At 43.2% G+C, this 21,036-nt stretch overlaps 1 protein-coding gene across 1 annotated transcript; it reads left to right on the top strand.

The window, feature by feature from the left end:
• Positions 1-233: 233 nt before the first annotated feature.
• Arp10 (Actin-related protein 10) lies at positions 234-20,513 on the top strand. Its single transcript, XM_075699218.1, has 13 exons — positions 234-482; positions 1,046-1,118; positions 2,378-2,457; positions 3,587-3,695; positions 5,570-5,677; positions 7,043-7,110; positions 9,641-9,723; positions 11,013-11,048; positions 12,722-12,810; positions 13,566-13,642; positions 14,386-14,467; positions 16,232-16,433; positions 18,208-20,513. Exons 1-13 carry the CDS (start codon positions 406-408, stop codon positions 18,336-18,338), a joined length of 1,215 nt encoding a protein of 404 aa, XP_075555333.1. The 5' UTR covers positions 234-405; the 3' UTR covers positions 18,339-20,513.
• Positions 20,514-21,036: the final 523 nt, after the last annotated feature.

Raw genomic sequence — 21,036 nt, 5'->3', positions numbered from 1 at the left:
CTTGTTTTTATTGGATTCAAGATTCCACGGTGCAATTGAAATAATAGATTGCTCAAACTCACACAACATAAAAATCAGATTTTTGTTTTTTGAAGCAGACGACAAAGTAGTTCTGACAGCTGACACTAAACAAAAATGTAGCGCTGCGACAATGCTTAACATTATTCTTCAAGCACAAGAAACAGGCTACCTCTACCATACCCTCTAGTATTTAAATAGTGCTATTGTATGTCTATGCACTCATTGCATTATGTCGGCTGCCTTATCGACAAAATGTTCTTTCGGTTCCTTGCGTAGACTCGCGTAGACTCTTTGGGGCGTGTATCATTGCTGAAATGTGTTCCGTCTCGCGGTCATGTTAACTTGCTCATCATAGTCTTCAGGGTTTTGTAAGTGCCAAGCAAGATGCCGATCTATGAAGGAATAGGCATGGTGGCCGAGAAAAACTCGGTGGTGTTTGACTTCGGACGCGCCTACACCAAGTGAGGAATGGTTCTTTGTGGGCGTTCCTAATGTAACCCACGATCTGAATTGTTTAGCCGAAGTTTGCGGTGGTGCAGTCAGATCGCTGCGAATGCATGCTAGTTCATCTGCACCTTTGAACTGTAGCGATGGTTAAAAAAGAATGGCTAGCGCCTGTTGTTGGTGTGTCGCACCCTTCACCGGCGTGGTTTTTGAACGTCGTGAGTTCAATCGTGTGTGTGCTGCCGAGCGCATTGCGTTGTCCTTATTGTTTGTACCCGCCGCGATGTAGATAATGCATGCCATTTAATTCGAACTAAGGCACGACATCAAACGCGAGACTTGCGCTGCCACAAGAGAATGTCGAATGTGCCCGCAGATCAACACCACATTGATGAAATGTTGCCGCTTTTATACCGTGATAGCGTCTGTGTTTGCATGGCCTTCCGGTGTCAATGTCTCGTTACGGTGTGGCATACTTCGTTGTCGTTGTGTGGCGTGATGATTTGTCATCACGCCACACAACGCTGGTTGTGATGTTGTTGGCTGGTACAGCTGTGAAACTGGTCGGTTATTCCTCCAGGTGTGGTTTCGCGCGTGAACCGAGCCCCCGATGGATCATACCAAGCAGCGTTCCATTGGGTCGTAACAACCAGGTATTGAATCATTATTATTTTTGCAGTTGAAACGTTCATCCTTGTTGTAAAGTGACGTACAAGAGAATCTTACGAGCACCTCAAATATAACCCTTTGACTAGTTAGGGAAAAACTTGGGAACTGTGCTTTATGCACCACTTATAGAGCACTACGTCTGGAACATGCGACAGTGTTTACCAACAATTCGCATGCCTTTTAAAGTAGTGCTGACGTGACAATTTCGACTTTTAATTTTTTTTTCCATAGGCTGAACGTTCAAAGCCTCCAAATTAAAAAGAAATACTGGCAAGCGTTTGAGTGCCCCATATAATTTACTGTAGTAGCTTTTTCTACGGACCAGTTTCAGTTTTAGTACCCAGGAGGCAGACAGAGGTAGATGCTTCATGACCCCATGATACATTGGTTCGCTCCATTTCTGCGATCGCTCTAGCTGGCACACCCAATCGCAGCCAGAAGAAACGTGCCTAGCCTTAGATTGCTACATGACTTAGGAAAATTTTTTTTTTTTTTGCATTGTAACGTAATGGTAATGTCAAGAACAGGGAAGCATTTAAAGTCTTCCTAAAGTACTGCAAATCATTTTTCAAGCTGGAGCAACTTTCACAAAAGGCAACCCAGCCCTCTCTTTTCCGTCCCCCTATTTCCCCCCTTTCTCTAGCTTATGTTTTGTTGTCTCATATAGCATATGATAGAACACTGGACTTTTGTTAACGGGTGTTAACTGGGTTTGTTAAGCACGAAATACAGAGGAAAGGGTGTGGTTACATGGAGGGCAAGACGCAACTTGATACTTTGTCTTCTCCAAGTTCATAGAGGAAGAGGGTTGCCAAGGAGGAGCGGAGGATTCAGAAAGTGCGGGGAATGGTGGTGCCATCTCTTGATCTTCCTTGTAACAGCTTATCAAAATAAAATTAAGATATGACTGTTTCCTAAACTTTTGCATTTGACAAGTCTCAACTTTTTATGTGTGAGAAGCATGTGACGAGCTTGTGCAACTTTGGAAATGTGTGTCAGTACTCTCGTAAATGCTACGTCATGTTTGTGGTGCTTGTTAATGCCAAGCCCACTGAAGGGGCTGCGGGCTTGCTTCATGTAGCACCTGATCCCTGTCAGACCAGCAAGTAATGAGTGCAGTCTTGCTTGAATGGCACCATTCGAGGCACTTGGCAATTTCACAGCTAGCTGGCATGGAGCTAGTATGAGCAAATGAAAGCTAGAAAAGGAAATTCACATCAAGCCTCCTTTGCCTGCTCCACAGATGCAGCCCATCTGGAACTACTGGGCCCAGGATGACCTCACCACCATGCTCAAGGAATTCATGTACACCCTGTACTTCAGGTGGGTTGCCATGGATGCTGATTCTGTATGAATGGAGGCAATATACTACGCGTTCAAGTTCGATGGAGGACAGAGATGGAGCAAGTGGAGATACGTGCAAGCACTTCATCCATGTCCTCTATCACGCTTTGTGCTTGTGCCTGTCAACTTGCTTAATCTGTATTTTTTATTGCATGTGAGCATTCTTCAGGATGGTTTACCAACAAGGGCAAAACTGTAAACCCATCAACATAATTGAGGTGTGCGTAGTCTTATCCAGCGTTATTGTAGGCCATATGTCGTGAGGCGTAAATGGTGTACTACATTGATCACATCACGCAATTGACCGACATTAAGGTTGTGAAACCACTAGGCAGTTATTTTTGCACACATTGTTTGTAACTTCACACTACGGCGGGCAAAAATTGATTATCACATACGGGAGAGCTTGAGCTAAGATAAGAGATAGCGGCTGCGATACTGGGTTTTCTAGATGGCGCTAGCTATGGCACCATATTATTTTCAATTACAAACTGGTGCGATTTTTAAAATCCTCAAATCTAAGCTGACCCTAGAGTTTGGTATATGATTATTTGAATAGAGTTATCAGCCTAGATTTGAATAAATATGGTAACTTAGGAAATGATGAAAGCTGTTATCCACAGGTATCGACACAGGGTCTGAAGAAGTTATGGCAAATTGTAGTTACGAGACAGATTGACAAGAAGACAAACAACATGGGACACATCTGTCATCTCTTTTCTGTCTTTGCCTCACTACTGTGCAATTTATCATGATTCCACAACAGTGAACCAAAGCATCCACAATTAAGTACGTCCATGTGTGAAGCACAGACGAGTGAAGTGGTGCATGGAATTTAACCAGCTCTACTGCAAAACGCGCTCTCCGAAGAGAAGGTGGCTGTTGCTGCAGGTATGTTAGCTTTGAAGAGATCGACAAAACAAACAGCGTTCCAGGAATAGCCGGTGTCTGTGCAATGCAGGCGTGCTCTGTCGTTTTCACTTTCAGAAAAGCTGCAGCAGTTGCTTCCCGTTCCCAAATTTGTGAGCTTGTTGACGTCTCACTAATGCAGCTGTTACCAGATGTGTACCTTGATGTCCACTTCTGTTTTTTTCTTTCTGTGTATTAGGCATCTCTCGGTCAACCCCAAGGATCGGCGAGTGGTTGTCGTCGAGTCCGTGCTGTGTCCAACGCTGTTCCGCAACACAGTTGCGCAGGTGCTCTTTGAGCACTTTGAGGTAGGTCTGCGTTGACGAACTCTAGCCAGTTTATTTCTTTGTTTTTATACCCTCAGAAATGTTCTGCCAAAGACAAGCTTGTAGAATAGAATAGCAACGTCTTTATTCTCATGTTGATCAGTATAAGCTGCATCAGTGTTGCCTTTACCGCCTTATTTTCATTTATGTGTGTTTTATTGTGTGTATGCTATGTATATGCTTATGTACGTTACATGCTGATATTTACACAAAATGTTTTAGCTTTATTTCATTTAAGTCCATGTTCATTAAATTGAGGTTCGAATGAACATGTCTGGCCTTCCACTGAAACGGCATGGCTTCTTTTTTTTTTTTTTGTCTTTTGGCTAACATGCTTCTGGGCTATTTGACAGTGCCTAGCACTTCAGTGGCACTGCGGATCGTTGAAGCACTCGGGCATCCTGAAGCAAGTGAAAAATCGTTTGCAGATGTATGCCAACCCTGACAACTGATACATCAAAGGAAGCAAAGCTGTATGAGTGCCTGCCCTCAGTTTTTTCTGTGTCCCTTGTCCTGCAAGCTGCACCACTCAGCCTCATATATAAGCGAGTTCTCACGCCATTCGGAAGTACAAGGAGTCTATTTGCTGGCTCACGGCCTCGCTCGAATGCAGCAGCAGCATCCGAGCGAGGCTGACGCTGGGTTTTCTTAGTGAAGGCTCTGGCGCAGGCTGCGTTGCAGCAGCAATGCATCCGCTTTCACCGGCGTAGCCATACAATCACCTATCTGACATTCATTGTTTAGCCGACATAACGCAATGTGAGAAACAAAAATTACAGATTACTTCTTTTTTAAAAAAAAAAAAAGCTGCGCATATGAATTGTCTATTTGCCTGAAATATATGCAAGGTAGGTTTTATTTTAGGAAGATTGTTTGTTACATTTCAAAGCAAATTTCGGGCTCTGACACGTGCCGACATTCGGTGCATGAAAACCATTGCAAAACCCACTTTTTCCTTTGCCATTAAAATTTTACAGCTTCACTGTAAAATCTTGATAGGGAGGACAAGACACTGTTGAGATGCAAAATGTACTCTGTTGCTTGGTGTTCCATTACCAATGTATGCGTGGGAGTACTAGAAACTGAGGACTTTCGATAAGCTTAATCCTTGAGGAGCCAGAGCACCTTAAAGACTCACCTCACGAAAAGTCTACCATCTGCCACAGTGGCTGGGTCTTAGCTGAAAAAGAACATAAAACGTTTTTGTTTCTCTTTTATGATTGAAGAAATTGTTTTCCTTAGAACATAGGCACCCATACAGTTTTAATGGATGGGAACAGTGCCTTCAGCAGGCCACCCAAGCTGCTTAGAACACAGGAAGGTCCATGCTCACTGTACATTGGATCCATTTGTATGTTTTAAATTTCTTCGTCTTTGGGTTATACATTATGTGAGTAAACGTCAATGCAAGATAAATGTAGGAGAACTGAGAAATTTTATGAAGGTTTCATTCTAAGAACACTTTGTCACGCAGCTTGCTTGCTTAACGTGCAGCTAAGATAGTTCTTTAGGCCATGCCAGGTTTGCAACTATACTATCTTCCATATCACGGCGTTTCCATGTTGGCATAGCGGCCTCTAGGAGACGCACACCAATGCCGGTGCCCTCTATACTCTACAGACGCTAGAAAGTAGTCTTTCGTAGTGTTGCTTGTTATGTAGGAAGCAGAACGTAGGGGATGTTAGAAACTTGATGGCAAAGTGAAATAAAATGGGGAGGTTCACAAGAGACAGGTCTCCAAAGTTGCACAGGCTATTGCTGTTACTGCCTCGCACATTGTGTATGACTGTGAATTGTTTCTCCATCCCGCATTCGTTGTCACCAATGGAAAAAAAAAAAACAAATAAACTGTACAGGTTCCAGCCATAGTTTTCGTGCCGTCACATCTCATGGCCTTGTACACCCTTGGGATCAACTCTGCACTTGTCCTCGACTGCGGATACTACGAGAGTATCTCACTGCCGATATCCTTTTACTTTTGCGCTTGTTTTCTCAGGAGGAAGGAATTCCTCAACAGCTTGGGGATAAGTTAGCGAAATTTCTTGTGCTTTGCTGTTATTGTAACTGTGGCTCATCATCAACCTCATCAACCTCTTGAACTTACCTTCACAGTATGAAAATGTATTATTTACGCTTAATTTTCATTGCTGTCACTCTCAGATAGTGCTTCTCTGCAGGCCACAGCATGCGATTGTTTGTACATTCAACTTGTTTCTTGAACAACTCCACAACCATCGTAAATAGAATAGTTTCAGAGCCTTGCGTCCAGTTTCATCTTGGACGCAAGGCTCTGAAACTATTCATCTTGGACGTCAGAGCCTTGCGTCCAGTTTCATCTTGGACGCAAGGCTCTGACGTGCTGATCACATGTGACACGGCTTCATTGCTGCTAGCTGAACACGTAAAATAACTTTTTACGAGGGAGCTTTTGTAATTGAAGCAGTGTGTTGTCGTGTTGAGGCCAATGTATGCTACTGTATCTAAGGAAAACTTGTTCTGTCACCACCTTGTATGGTGATTTCAGTGGTTCTGACAGACTTGCCGCAGCTGTGAATGAGGTTTTGGTTTCGTATCCAGTTGTAACGCATAAGCAATTTTTAGATCGGTCTGCTTAACAAAAAATGATGCACATTAGAATTGGGTAAATATACCAACATTCAATGTTCGCTGCCGTTTTGGTTTAAGATTCTGCCGAAGCCATGGCAAAAATTGCCATTTTCGGTGAGAGAGAGCATTTCTTCGACATACCCGCTGCTCTGTAGCACCGTCAAGGCAGTTCTATTCTGTTTATTGTTTGTGACGGTGATTGGCCAATCTCAGGGTTTCGCACTAGAGAGTTGTAGCTTCCCTTTAAGCTTTTTGCTGTTTACAGATTACCAGGTTACTGGAGCTGTGGACGGCAGTGGCATCGACACCTTGGGGTGCTTTGTCCAACTACAGTGCATCTGACAAAAAAATTCTGTTGCTTGAATGTTCTCATCAATAGTAAAGCATAAACGGACTGCTAATATGATGAATGCACCAGCAGCTGAGCAGAATGTAATAGGGCACTGCAATATATTACCTCTGTGTACTCTCGCGTTAAATTCAGTGTCACCAGATGTTGCTACCGACACTGCTGCTGCCCCACGCCTGTCTGGTAACCCGGTAATTCGTAAATGCATTACCATTTACAGAGTAGCTGATACCCTCCAACGTCTGGCGTTCCTCAATGTCTGCATCGAAATTCATGTAGCAAACATCATTGAAAGGCTCATATCTCTTGCAGTTTGGTCTGCAGCTGTAAAGTGTTCATCTGGTCTAAATTTCTTAACTAGCATCATGTTCACGTTTATGAAGGAGTCTGCATCCTTAGTGCCTGGCAGGCCATTCCCCTTGGGGGACTCGCCATTCACAGGTGAGCTTGTTGCTTCACGCTGTATTCCGATTTAACCTTGTAAACTGCAAATACCGGCGAGTGTAGACATTGATATCTGGTTTTTGTTACATATAGTTAGTGTTAGAAAGGAGGGCATGCAGGTACAGAGTTTGTAGTATAGTTGAAGAGTGGCAAATACTACACTGCAGTCCAACTCAAAAAGGATTTGTGTAGGTGTACCACGCAATTATGTTAATTCGTTTCCCCAACGACGGGGCGGAGATGAATTTATTTTTATGTCAGGGTTTCTTGGCAACAGTGATTTGGAACGATGAGGTGCAAAGGCGAAATATGCTCTGGTTTAGTGGGCAGAACTCGCACTGAATTCCGAAGTTATCAATGACACTGTCGCCAGTGTGAGCCATATAAGGCTATGTCATGATGTCTTTATTTTCCCCTTGTGTTGTGCTTAATCTTGGGCTATTGTACGATCTGCTACACCCTTGCCTAGAGCGCTTGAGTAGCATGCTCCTAGGTGAAGAAAGCAGCGTTCTTGCATTGCTGGTTATAATGAAAGGCAATGCTTGTGGGCAACTGTAGTCACCTGTACATGGATTAAGTTTGCCGCGTGTTATTTTGAACTTAGCGGCTGCCTCGATATTACCATTTTATTTGCTTTGCAGTGACGGGCTCAAGTGCTCTAGCCTTGACTGTGGTTCACTGTGCTGTTGCTTCTTCCTATCTTTCTCTTTCCCTTTCAATGCCCATTTCACATGTGCACAAAAATGACAATAACTGTATGATGGCTTAAAGTTTAATGCCATTTATGCTGTGCCACGTGCGCATGCTTTGTAGCATTAAAACTTAATGGCACTTGCAACATAGTGTGTTATTTGGCCATTTGATGTACACTTCTCACTTCTCATGTTAGCAGTTAAGGCTTCATGTGAAAGTTACCTTTCTGTAGGGAACTGAAGTAATCATAAAGCATACGTGTTAATGCTTGTAGTGGGTTTTCTTGTACATTTGCCCACTAAGTAACTTTATTTTATGACATTAATGCGAAGCTTTCTCCACGCCTTCAACACAACTTACGGATGCTACCTGTTGTCATGAACAGTGATTTACAAAGGGTCAGCGCTTCGACTATCCTTATTGGTCGTGTAGTAGTAGTGGCTGACTGGAGGGCCCGGTTCAACACAGGGATTTAGAATGCGAGTGCATGTTGACCTCTTAATGCAAAGCCGAGCAAAGTCAATTCATGTTGACGAAACACCAACAGTACAGGACTGTGTCATTTATTCGCGGAACCAACTACTTTGAGAACCACTTCCTGCTGGACAAGTTCGGTTCAATGTGTACCGTGTGTGTGGTAGACTCTCGTTTCTGTCAGTTGTGTCTGCGGTGTTCAAGTGCCAAGCTTACGTTGATCGGGGTGAAGCGTGGCCTAATAAAGCTTGTTGCTGGGCTGGTGGGTTCATAATGTTTAGGAGACGATACTGCGTAGACTAGAAGGAAGGGAGGCGGACTAGCACAAAAGTCCGCGGCGGTAGACTATGCGCTAGTCCTCTGTCTCGCATTTCTCTTCTTGTAATCCTTTTAGCACGGTATCTTTTTCTAAGTATCCCTGGTGAGAATATGTCCACGTTTGTCGTGTAGTCTATACTTGCAAATGTTTCCTAATAAAGAACAGCGTCAGCGTTCCTCGCATAGCTTAACATAAATAACTCTAGAGGAAAAGTTCCCCACAGCGCCCATGCATTGAAACCAGCAATTGCAAGAGCTCCGCAGTGTAGCTACTCTGTACAGCCGTGCAGGAGCACAGGCGCATAAGACAAGATGCTATTCAAGCGATGCTAATCAACATGATCCCAAGCCTCCCTCAGTATGGTGACGGCATCTAGTTCAGGCACCTGTGAATGCAGCCGTTCACGCACCATAAATTTTTACATAAAAACTTTCTAAATAGCCATCCGATCTTTATGAAAAATATGCAGAGTCGTCTCTACATGTTGTTCAAATGTATGGGCTACCTGTTAGCGCTTGTTCTTGCATAACATTTTGAATATATTTAGCGTTGCAAAAGTAAGTTGTGGCAACATGGTGGAATGTTTGCATTTCTAACTTTTGTCGCTCAAACTTTTCCGCTAGAGTTAGTGTACTAACTCTGTGGTTCCTCGTAAACATCGAAGTAAGCTTTGCCTAAACCTATACCTGCAGTGTGCAGGTTATACATAATTCTCTGTGATTGTAAAACAAACTTGCTGCATTCACTGCAACTATATTGTCATTGCAGTGTTTAATGTCTTTAAAGAATGCTCAGGGAGTGCCAACTATAGTCTAAATAGGCATTGAGACACGTGAGGCCTGACTTAAGAGACTTGAGATGTAGCGTGTCTAGACCTCACTGTCTTTCAGTTTAGCCACACCCTCTTTCTGCCTCTTCCTCTTCTCATGTTGTGGATTGCATGCAGCCATGTGCTGCCGAATATGAACTAGCTGCCCCAGCAGTGCAATGTTAAGCATACCTGCAGTTTCTTTTGTGTTTTTGTCTCTTTAACACACCCAGGCGGATAGAGTCTGAGCTCATGGAGCTGGCAACAGTGCGAGGTTCATCTGACGGCGAGTTTTCGCTTGCAGAGGTGCTTACTGGTGAGCGAGCTTCTCCTATTAGTATTATTTTTTTAAGTTGTGAGCCACAGCCATTTGCTCATTCAGTTATCAGTGTTTGTAGAACACCAGGAAAGGTTACAAAGGTGTTTAATATCCTTTTACTTGGAACAGAATGTTGGAATTTCTGTTCTTAAGTTCCAGAATTTGCCACTCTACATATGTAGCAAAAGAAGTGGAAAGGAAGGCCATGGAATAAACATGTGGGAATCTCAATACAGCGAACTTGTATCGAACACGAAAATATCTTCATTATGCCTGGTATTCGTGTTGGGCATGCATTTGTATATGTATTTGTATGTATATATGCTGATATGGGTGAGGAACATTTTGTATGTGCTTCATTATATATCCGTTGATTTATCCATTGCCGGATGCACAATGAAGTTGTTTCCGTCCATTTATTAAGTCCGTGATCATTATATTGGTGCTTGATTGTACTGCAAACGGTGACCTTGCAAAACTGTTGTACATGAACCAATAAGTATAGTCCTCTGGAAAAAAGCCTGAGCCTAGCCTCCGTCGGAATAGTGCACCAGGTATCCAGGCCAAGTCCCAAGGCATGCCTCTGTTCACAAATACATGAGTTTCTTACAGACTACACAAGTGCCAGTGCATAACGAGCTGCACTTACAGTTGCCAGCAAAAACGTGTCGTTATGAACTGGCGCTATGGGCCTACAAGTATTTTTCAGGAATTTCAAGAAGGGACAGGATTTTTTTTGCTAAACATCAGCGTTTGTGTCAGTATGTATAACAGCTTTTGCTGCCCTCTTTGCAACTTCAAAACAGCATGCGATCAGTGTTGTAATTCGGGGCTGTTGGTGTGTAATCACAAAAGCATTCAATGTTGTGCAACCAGCAGCACGGACACAAATGCCCACAGCACTTTGTGTTTGTGTATTCCTGTGCACGTATTCTGTTGCTTCTCTGTGTCTATGCACTGGTTGTGCTAAACTGAATGCTTTCATAGGGGAAGAGCACTAGAACACGAACAAAGAGAAGGCACATATAATAAACAACACATTGGGCTTTCTTTCTGTGTGGCTTCATTTTGCCTGTGTCCTTAGCACTGTTTTGACATTAATACTAATAACCAATTAGCTAATGCTTTCACATTAACTGAATGCTGTTGTGAAAGCATGCGATGCTGCAATCCTCACCAATTGCAGTGTTTCTAAACAGTGATGAAAAGTTCAGTGAACTGTACTTATCATGTCAACTATTATATCTATACCTTATACCTTTCTTTCATGTTTTTTTGTTGCACAGATCCTATCAGGGAATCTGTTCTAGAAGACATAAAAGGTAAGAATGCACGTTTTGTTGAGTTTGTTTTTGTATAGAAGAATGAAATAAATAAGGTGTGTGTTTTTAAGGTTCGTCTAAACGCTGACAGTGGCAAATTTGTCCGTATGAATCCAAAGCCCTACTGCTGGGGCTCGCTGAGGTATACATAGAAAGAGTAGGCAAACTCCTGGGGCCATATTATAGGACGATCACTTCTGAGGGTACTTTCCCTTTCGCTAGATTTCGCGCGACTGTCGCTAGACGCATTGGCATCTACAAGCGACATCATTCGTGGCACAGTACCAAGCATACTGTCTTAGCACAGTGGCAGTAACACTGTCACCTGTGGATGCCAAAACCTCCTGTGTTAGTCACGCAAAAACTCGTAAAAGTATCCCCGACAGTGATAGTCTGAGAACACTATCCCTGGTAAATTGCTTGAGAGTTGAAATCTGAGACGCAACCAGAACCATGCTCGTGGCGTTAGTGACATCCTACCGTCAAAGCCATTGACTTCACATGATGGCAGCTGAGAAAAATTTTGTCTATCATGGCGACGATGATGTGCCACTTTCAGTCTAAGCTAATTCAAAAGTTATTTCGCATTCTAGTTTAACTAACAACGGTGGAGTAACAATAATATGTTTTTGGCTCTCCGAAGTGTTGAATGTCTCCAGAGTGCTGGAGACATTGGCAGATGAACTGGCAAAGTGGTTGCTCTAGGCATGGGCCACCATCGTGTTCGCAATTGTAGTGGAGTGATGCAGGAGATGCAGAATGGATTGGCTGCAGTCAGGGTGATATGTTGTGGAGTAGCGATGACATGTTGTCCGAGGTTGATGACAATGGACATTAAAAGTGTAAATAAAGTTCTAGCCAGTGAGGGTAAACTTGGCAGGCTTCATTTCATTTCTGATTGCCAGAATCAGAGGCATGCTGCATTTTTTGTGTTATAAAATTATATGCCTATGAGACTTTCATGCATATTGTTTTCTACTCTGAACCCTCAAAAACTGAATGCGTTAGAATTGGATAAATACTGCCCTATGAAGCAATGGTGTGTTTGGATGTTTTTTCTCTGTTTTAATTTGACTGGCGAGATCATTTGAGCGATTCTGTCTGTCTAGTTGAGGTCAAATTGATGGAAGTCAACTGTACTGCGAATACCTTTCCCCGCCAAAAATGGTTGCACATCAGCACATCAAAGCACATTGCTGTTTGAGCACAGCATCATCAGATTTCACAACCGGCACTGCATTTGCAATTCCATCCTTGAATTCTAGAAGCACTTAGGAAAGTTTTGCACAAACCATCGATGATGATTGTCAATGTAAGCAAATAGCCGAACGCTTCTGGAAAGCTATTCACTTTTTTAGAGGAGTGATGCCTTTGACAACATATATTTGTTGTAGTTAAGATGTAGGTAGCATTCGTTGTTTTATTGCGTAATTCCATAGAGAACAGAGCTGTTAGCCAGTACATCTGTGGCCACCAATCACTAAAACGGGCAAGAGAGCCAAAAAAAGCTATTCACTTTAGAAAAACATGCATACTGAGGCCCGACTGCCCGACTGTATTGTGTCAGCACACTTTTTACATTGAGGCTGGAAATTTTCATTATCCTAATAGAAAGAAGGCAAAAAAAATAGAATGTTTAATTTTATTTTTGTTTCTTTGTTCTTTCTTGGCAGTTCGCACATGTTTTGTGACCACCCGCGAGAGGGCGCTAAAGCTGCAGGTTTGGGGATTCACAAGGAGCAACAATGCTGAAGTCATTCCGGTGGGCATCATTTCTCTATATCTTGTGTGTTTTCTTGTTTAAATATGACACTGGTCATTTTGTCTTCCATAAACTTTCATCCACCCTGCAGACTTCTACAGAACTGAGTTGCCTTGTTCAGTGTCCCTCCGCTTCGAGTTGTCGAATAATTGGTCTTCGCCCTACAACCCACTAGCCTCCTGGTTAAGCTCACATGGTAGAGCGACTGCCCCAGAAAGGCGTTTGGTCCTGAGTTCGATCTCCGGAACAGGACAAATTTTCCTTAAACTGTAAAGCTTTCTTTCTGCAAACCAATATTGGGTTTCTTTTGTAACTTCGTGCTACCGTCGGGTTTGTCCACCTCCTCTGAAGGTGGACAAATTTCATTTGGCGAAACAGCTCAGCTACAAAAAAATGCTAAGAAATTTGTGGGATCACACTGACGTGCCCCCGATGAGGCTTTGGCTTGAAATTCATGAAAGAAAAGTTTGACCTTCATTCTTGTCAATAGTAATCTTGCAGCTCTTTTCACCAAATAAATGAGAATGGACCTTTCAAGAAATGCTTTACTTACTGAGAGTAAGTTGCCCTTTAGTTGCCTGTTTAATCTTGGCATCTACATTCATTGACATGATGCATTAAAAGGATTGTGCCATGGATCATAGCAATTCTTGAGAAGCTCCTGTAACCTTTTCACCTTTTTTATGCATGTGTTTTAATGCATGTTTTACCGCCTGTCTGTTATCATGACTCGGTGCTCTTCTGCCTTTCGTCAGGATCCTCCTCCCCCACCACCAGAGGTCAAATATCCTTTGGACGGCGACAAGATCATCACCATTCCGGGGACGCTAAGGTGAATGATTTTTCAAGATATGACAGCTTCAAAGTTTTATGTTGGCAGCAGGGCTGGAATTAGATTTATTCCATGTTCGTTTCAGTTAGTCGAACCTCGATATAACAAACGAAGATATAATGACTTATTGGATATACCTATGTAAATCTAAAATACTTCTTGCCAACATCAGCATGTAATGAATGCCTACCTATAATGAATATTGGATATAACGAAGATATTTTCATGTCACACGAGACTTGCTTATGTCGTTGAAAGCGAGAAATTGAATGGAAATGTAATGGTACCCAGTCGTGTGCGAATGGAGCGGGAATGGAATGGCACGGTAAAACTGAACGTTCGTTCACTTTTACCCTGAACTCCCCCACAAGCACTCATAGGCACTCGGATGAGTTGACCATTGCTTAGTGGCTGTGGTGTTGCGCTGCTCAACACGAGGTTGCAGGTTCGACTCTCGGACACCGCAACCACATTCAGATGAGGTGCAATGCAAAGATGGCCCGTCTGCTTAGATTTAGGTGCGTGCCAAAAAAACCCAGGTGGTCGAAACGACCAATTCATAGCTCTTCCCTCCCCCCCTCCCGTCATCTCTCATCTTAGCTTGTGAGTGCTTTGGGATGTTAAACCTTGGAATTTGATTTTAGAAAAAGCTACTGTATGTTTTAATGTCTTGACTGCACAAAGGTAAAGAAATGTACTGAATACTTATTGCAGTATTTTTACTCTCTTCCTGTTCTCTACAGAGAATATGCAGCTGAAGCTCTGTTTGAATTGGATGGCGACATGAAGTCCATAGCAACGCTACTTCTGGATTCCATTTTAAAGGTAAGTGAAGTCCTTGCTGGTGCCACAAGGTCGTCAGTTGCCTCACTTTGCTGATGGAAGTGAATTTGTTGTGTGTCATTCATGCATGAAAGACTCGTGAATGCTGATTGAAGCCATAGCTAGTTTGTGTTCCGTTCGACTCTGAAATTAGCAGTCTTTAATAAGGGCTAGTTTGGACAGCAACTTACGTAATATTGAATGATGTGAGAGAAGGTCTGCATGCGGAAATGCTTACTCTTGGGGGGGTTCTCTCACCCGTACTCTTGGGACAAAGGAACGACAACACAGTAGTGCAAACAATCACAAGGGCATTTATTGCACCTTTCATAGATCAGTGCCTGCTAGCCGAGTTGCTATCCACAAAACATGCCGATGGGCGCGCGACAAATCTAGAAGTCTGACTCACCGCGACCGGAAGTGAGCGAATATGTTCGCCCCATGCTGGATCCCAACGCCTGGTCCTTCGCGTGTATGGTCACGCGAATCGTGGCGCGTTCGAAGGCGGCCACGTGAGGCGGTCTCGCAGAAGCATGGGTCGGCGCGCGGGACGTCCTCGCTGTTAGCTGACCCGCTGGGAAAGAGACAGCCCGTCCTCCCCTGCGCCCCCAAGTAACCCTGCCGTGAGGCGGCGTTAGCAACGCAACACTCGCGCCATCTCTCGCACTGCGCCCCAACCACATCGACCGCCGTGGGCATCACGCAGGCCACGCGGCGAAGCCGGATTACAGGAGACGCGCCATGCGGGAAAAACATATCAGGGGACGCGCGAGAGTCGCGCATCCCCACACTCTTTACAGTGAAATACTGGCCAAAACATATTAGACCGTAGCCAACTGCAGCATGTGTTGCTTTGTTGGCCATTATCAATATTGCATTCAGAACTTCATGGCTTGTTAACTTTGTTCACTTTTTAATGTAGTTAGGAAGCAATGTTTTAGTGGCTTTTTATATCAACTTTCAACTTTGACAGCTCATTATGAAGCGCCCCCTCCTACTTAACGGATAACTCAACCAAATATGGTGCCTCCCTTCCTCGATTCCGCATCAATATTGAATATGGCGGCTAAGTATAATGGCGGCCACTGAAAGTATGCAGCCCAGTCTGCACCGTATTAACAAAACTGATTTCTGAAGGTTGTTTCCTTGCAATCTTTAGCTTCTTATTCAATGCCAAAACCATTTAATGATTCCTTGGAATCCTACCCAAAAATGAGATCGACATACTTGTCCTTCAGCCATTCACGGACTCTCTTGTGATCAAGCTTGAACTACGAAACGTTCGATGCGCATTCTTGTCATTCAGCCTGTGCGACTGGACGACCACTGTGACCACTGTGCCTCAGGATGTCCAAGCGCCTTTCCACACTAAAAAAAAAATAATTAAAAAAATAAAACAACTTGGTCACCTTGATTTCCGACCACAGGGCATATATTTACGCTAAAACAATGAATTGATTTTTATTTATGTTTAAAATAACAAATATAGTAGTTAACTAAATTACATAGTAGTATGCTGATATAGTAACTGTATTAGCAATTTGTTTGCTGAGCTATTCACTACTGATACTTTGCTTCAGCGTGTGAAAAACACTACTGTGCATTTTGTGTTAAGTTTCCCATGTCTAAATCAACATTTTGATGTGTCAGACTAAGCGTATAACAAATGGTACATTCGGCTATGTGGGGTTAAACAAAAATTGCAAGGTCCTGAAGAGAGAAAGTCAAAGCAGGAATAGCAATTGTAATTTTATGGTTCTGTTCCAGGCTCCGATGGATTCGCGGAAGGTCCTGGCTCAGAACATTGTGGTCATGGGCGGGAGCTCCATGATGCCGGGTTTCAAGCACCGCCTCTCCCAGGAGCTGAAGAGCTTGGTCCAGGACCCGGTGTACTCACGGAAGATGAACATGAACACGTTCAAGTTCCACAGCCCGCCCAGCAAGGAGAACTACACTGCGTGGCTCGGAGGTAACATGCGCGAAACTGCGTTACCTCACATTTCCCTACCTTACATGATAGGGAAATGCACTGAATGTGTATTCTGTTCGTTAGTCTATTCGGTTACATTCATCACCTGTGCTGCCGTCATAAAGTGCATGCTCAGAGTAAAGTTGAAAGAAATGCGGGATTCCTGTCTCATGTTTAAAGCCTCTCATATTTCGTGTCTCATATTTAGAGCATGCGAAAACCAGTGCTGGTGCATCATAGCTGGAATGGCTGCTGCACCATTAAAATGGAAACAATTTATTATAATCATCATTATAATTGCCCCTTCCCCCACGTTTTGTTGTCATGTGTGCAAGATATTTACAGATTTTCAAGTCCACAAGTGCGGGCTGTGCAGAACAAGGCACAGCAGCAAAAAGAGTGAAAGCGTTTCAGAACAGTTCATGAAGAGTAGTGAACAGCAAGGTGAAAATAGATGTGTTCTCTTTGAAAATGTGTCAGAAGGTGGTGCAATCGCAAATATTCTGAAGAAAGTGCCAGTTATGTGCTTGAAAGTGCACCGAGTGTGACTATCAAAACCATTTGTTAAATACTGTGGAAGTTCATTGGCAGCTTGAGGAATTGATATGTTTTGTGGGCTTGGAAACATAGGATTCACAATACACTGTACTGGAAACCGAAAAAAAAAAGGCATTTATTGCCCCTTCATGCAAGAATTCCAGCTAGCCGATCTACACACTAGAAATGAAACACGCTGAGGAATCGAGGGGGTCTGACTCGCCATGCAAGCATAACGAGCGAATAGTGTTTGCCCGTGCCGGACACTGATGTGTGAGTGGTTTGCAAATGCAGTCTCGTGAACAGCGCACCATTTGAGCCATCGGGCCGCCCTCCAGGTTTTGGTCCCACAGAGTAGATTAACAAGCGGTCGGTCGGAACCGTGCGCGACGTGCCGAAGAAGAGGAAGCGAGTTTCCCTCGCACCTGAGCATCCGTGCCATCATGTGGCACTAGTATCGGAAGACTCCTCGCACCATCTCTTGTTGTGCTGCGTAACTAAGACTCCCTCCGCCGTGTGTGTGCTATGCGAGGAAGCTGGATGCCAGGAGACGTGAGCCATGCAGTGTAAATGCCAGGACGTGCGAGAGGTTCGAGCGTCTCCACAGTTTTCAGGTGCGAGTTGGTGGGTGACACTGAGTCGATCACCGACGCTTATTGTGTACTGTATGTGTAATTACTATGAGTTTCACACTGATGTTGGCAGTAATTGAGTTAAGGGAATCAAGGAGTCACTTGAGTCTGTTTTCTCTTCCCCCTTCTATAATAGATATATTTTTGTTGTAGTTTTAGGACGCACGTGTTTGGTAACTGCAGTGTTGCTAAGGTAAGAAAAGTCATCTAGATGGAGTGCAGTTAATATTGCTGTACACAGACCATGCTATTGGTGTTGAGAGGTTCAGTTCATTTTTGTTCATATATGTTTTCTCTGCTCTCTTTCAAATTCTTCATTTAACTTTCACAAAAAGAAAAGGTGCCATATGTGTGCTTTTTGGTTTAATATTGATTACTAAGTTGCCCCTCTAGACGATTCGGCTTTTCTTTGGATTTAATTTCTTGCGGCACATCTGCATGGTTGCATACATACTCTCGTTCTTTTTTTACTTGCATAAAGTTCTGAATCTGTTATGAAACCCAGTTTAAGGCAGAACGCCAAGTAGAATTACATCTAAAAAGGTATGCGTTTTCATCCCTAAAAGAAATTGTTTGTTGCACAAACATGTCACGCATCTTTGCAGCTTCCATCTATGGCTCTACGGATGCTGTGAACGTGCACTGCATCACCAAGGACCAGTTCATCACCAACAACCGGCACATTCCAGACTGGTCGGACCAGGCTTGGCAGGCCCTGTCAAGCAAGACAGCTTGAAAAGGCTTCCCTCTCCGAGGACCAAAGATGCGTCCATTTCATCTCCCACGTGCACCTCTGTCGCCGTTCCTCAAAACACAGCTCCTTTTGCCAAACTGTGTCGCGCGAGTGCCGAGGCCATGGTGAAAGTTCAGCAACGTTTCTTCTGCAGTGATCTGACGTGCGAGAAGTTTGCGGCGAAGGCACTGCCGGCTTTATTTTGGTGACTCTTGGCTCTGGCGTGTTGAAAACTGGAAGCTTGGTGTTGCGGCTCTGTTGTGTTGTTCATTTTATGTTGACAAAAGAATCTGTTGCTCAGTTACATCTCATCATAATGGTGTCTGACTTTTAAGCTGGTGTGCTTTTTCCTGAATTACTCAAGAGGTGTACTGGTTTCTTGCTGGATAAAACCTTGAGAATTTGTGTCCCTACTACTCAAAGAGAGACACTCTTCTTTTTTTTTTTACTATTTAATGCAAATGGTAAAGTTAAGTCTGGGTTGGAAGGTCCTGTATTATTATTACCTTTATATACACTCTTGTGCCTTTTTCATCTTTCATGCGGCTTCTTTGGCGACCTGTGTGATATGGTATCAAACCCAGGGTCTTTTGAATGAAAAAAGGGTGAATTGGTGTAATTTGGTTCCTTGCAGAATGAAGTGCTTTGATGAATGCCGTGCTTGCAAGGAGGTATCGTGTTCATGCAAAGCTTTTTTTTTAATCTGTTAGCTTGCCATTGAATTTCTTGCCTGTTTACTGCTATGCAACGCAATCGTACATTATACCAAGTTTCGGCATTGTTAGCATGCTGAATCAGCATTTCTTGCTATATCTGGCCGCCATGTTGTTGTAATGTGCTGCTGCTTTGAGATGTAATGTCCTGTGTGCTGTGGACACTCAAAGTGAATTTGGAATCAACCTTTGCTGAGCCTCCCAGCAGCAACAAAAACTTTAACAGTAACTAACTATCTACCCTGGCTTAGAAACAAGACTGTGCAAGGTTTAAGAGGGATTGAGGGTTGCATTCCAACTTTAGGGCTTTATTCAAGTTGGATGGATCAGATCAGAGCAATATATTTAAATGATACCTAGCTCAATACCTAATTCAAGGGACACTAAGATGAAAAATAATTTGAGATTTACTGCATGGTTAATTACTATTTTATAATATAAAAGAAAAGCTGCTCTTACTGTCAAGAGTGGTTTGGTAAACCATAAATTCCGCAAGAATGAATGACAGTTGGCAACATTGCTTTCAAGTTTTCACTACATCATGAATGCTAGTTAACTTTTTGTCATAAAACATTGCAAGATTGTTGAGGTTGTGTGTTCATTGTAGGCTGGCACACCGATGCCATTATATACAAACTCTTTAAGGTCACGTGGTTTAGGGACCCTTCAAAGATAAGCAAAACTATCCTTCCATGTCTACAAGGGTCATTTGTATTATGAGCATAAAGTCAAACATTAACAACTCAGAAAAAACCTGGAATTCATTACTGCATCCCCATGTTCACCTGCATTTGGCTCGGTCGACGTCCAAAATTTAGCAAATTCTAATTGTAATATGTAGGTTTGCATTCGGGATGCACCATGCTTATAGGAACTAGTTACATGAGGTAATTGCACATAATGCTTGTTCTGACAGCCTGTTCTTCTTTACATTTAAGTTTAGGCTGATGATTCCCAACGTCACAGGTACTTTAAATAGTTTACTGTTTGTATTCTTTGCCAGGCATGGGTAATAGTAAAGCTATCGTCTGATGTGTAAAGGGTCAGAGGGTGGAGATTTTGGATAAGCATGTTATACAAGTTTGCACATTTCTACGAGGCCTGTGATTCACATATGTGGCAGCGACGGTGTCGATAGGTCTGCGTGAATGGATGGTGTGTGTTCTACATGAAAGGTGTCATGTTTTTGACGTCATGTGGTGTACTTTTTCTTTCTTTTTCCTCCAGCAGCTATGCCTTGGAAGTGAATGATTGTTTTACTTAGCCACAATGTCAGCATTACAATTCTATTATTGGTAGAGCTAAACTTCTGCTATAAATTATCATGTGAAGGACACTTTTCAAGTGTGGCATAGCGAGCACATGCAACATGAGAATGTGCTTCTGCTTGACGATAGGTGGGGCAGGGATCTCATTTTATTTTGAGGGGCTGAAGTATTCACTGCAAATAAAGTAATTTATGAAATAAAGAATGTCTAAGTTTCCTCACGTAATCGCAAAAAAGAATGTATAATCAAAAGAAAACAGAAACCCCAGCCGAAAATGGAATGGCCTAAAAAACAAATGGAAAACTTCAAGACATTCCGGCTTTCATAAGGAAGCCTTGTTTCTTGTTAACAACGTTGTTAAGCATTGTTTCTTTTCTGGAAGCCGAAACGACTTGAAGTTTTTTTTTAAACCATGTCATTTTTGGCCGGCGTTTCTCTGTTTTTCTTTTCATTTGTGCCTCCTCCCAAACAGGTGAATTATCGGCGAACCACCGATTCAAACTTTCGGGCTGATCCGCGGGCAAGATGTCAAAAGCATGGCGACCGCGCGAAACAAGCAGCCGCCGTTCGAGTGCTTCCCATGTGCTCACTCTCGTTGTCGAGGTCGTTCTCCCGCAGCCTTCGGACTGCCGTACTGCCAATGCGAAGCGTTTTCGTTGACTCAGCACCGAACCGGCAACTTCGTTCGCCGACTCCCGATGAACCGACGCCGGTTAGGCC

This window comes from Dermacentor variabilis, chromosome 7 (assembly GCF_050947875.1).
Source record: "Dermacentor variabilis isolate Ectoservices chromosome 7, ASM5094787v1, whole genome shotgun sequence".
In the NCBI taxonomy this organism is placed as follows: Eukaryota; Metazoa; Arthropoda; class Arachnida; order Ixodida; family Ixodidae; genus Dermacentor; species Dermacentor variabilis.
Note: the sequence above shows the minus strand (reverse complement) of the source record. Positions and strands in the feature narration are given on the sequence as shown.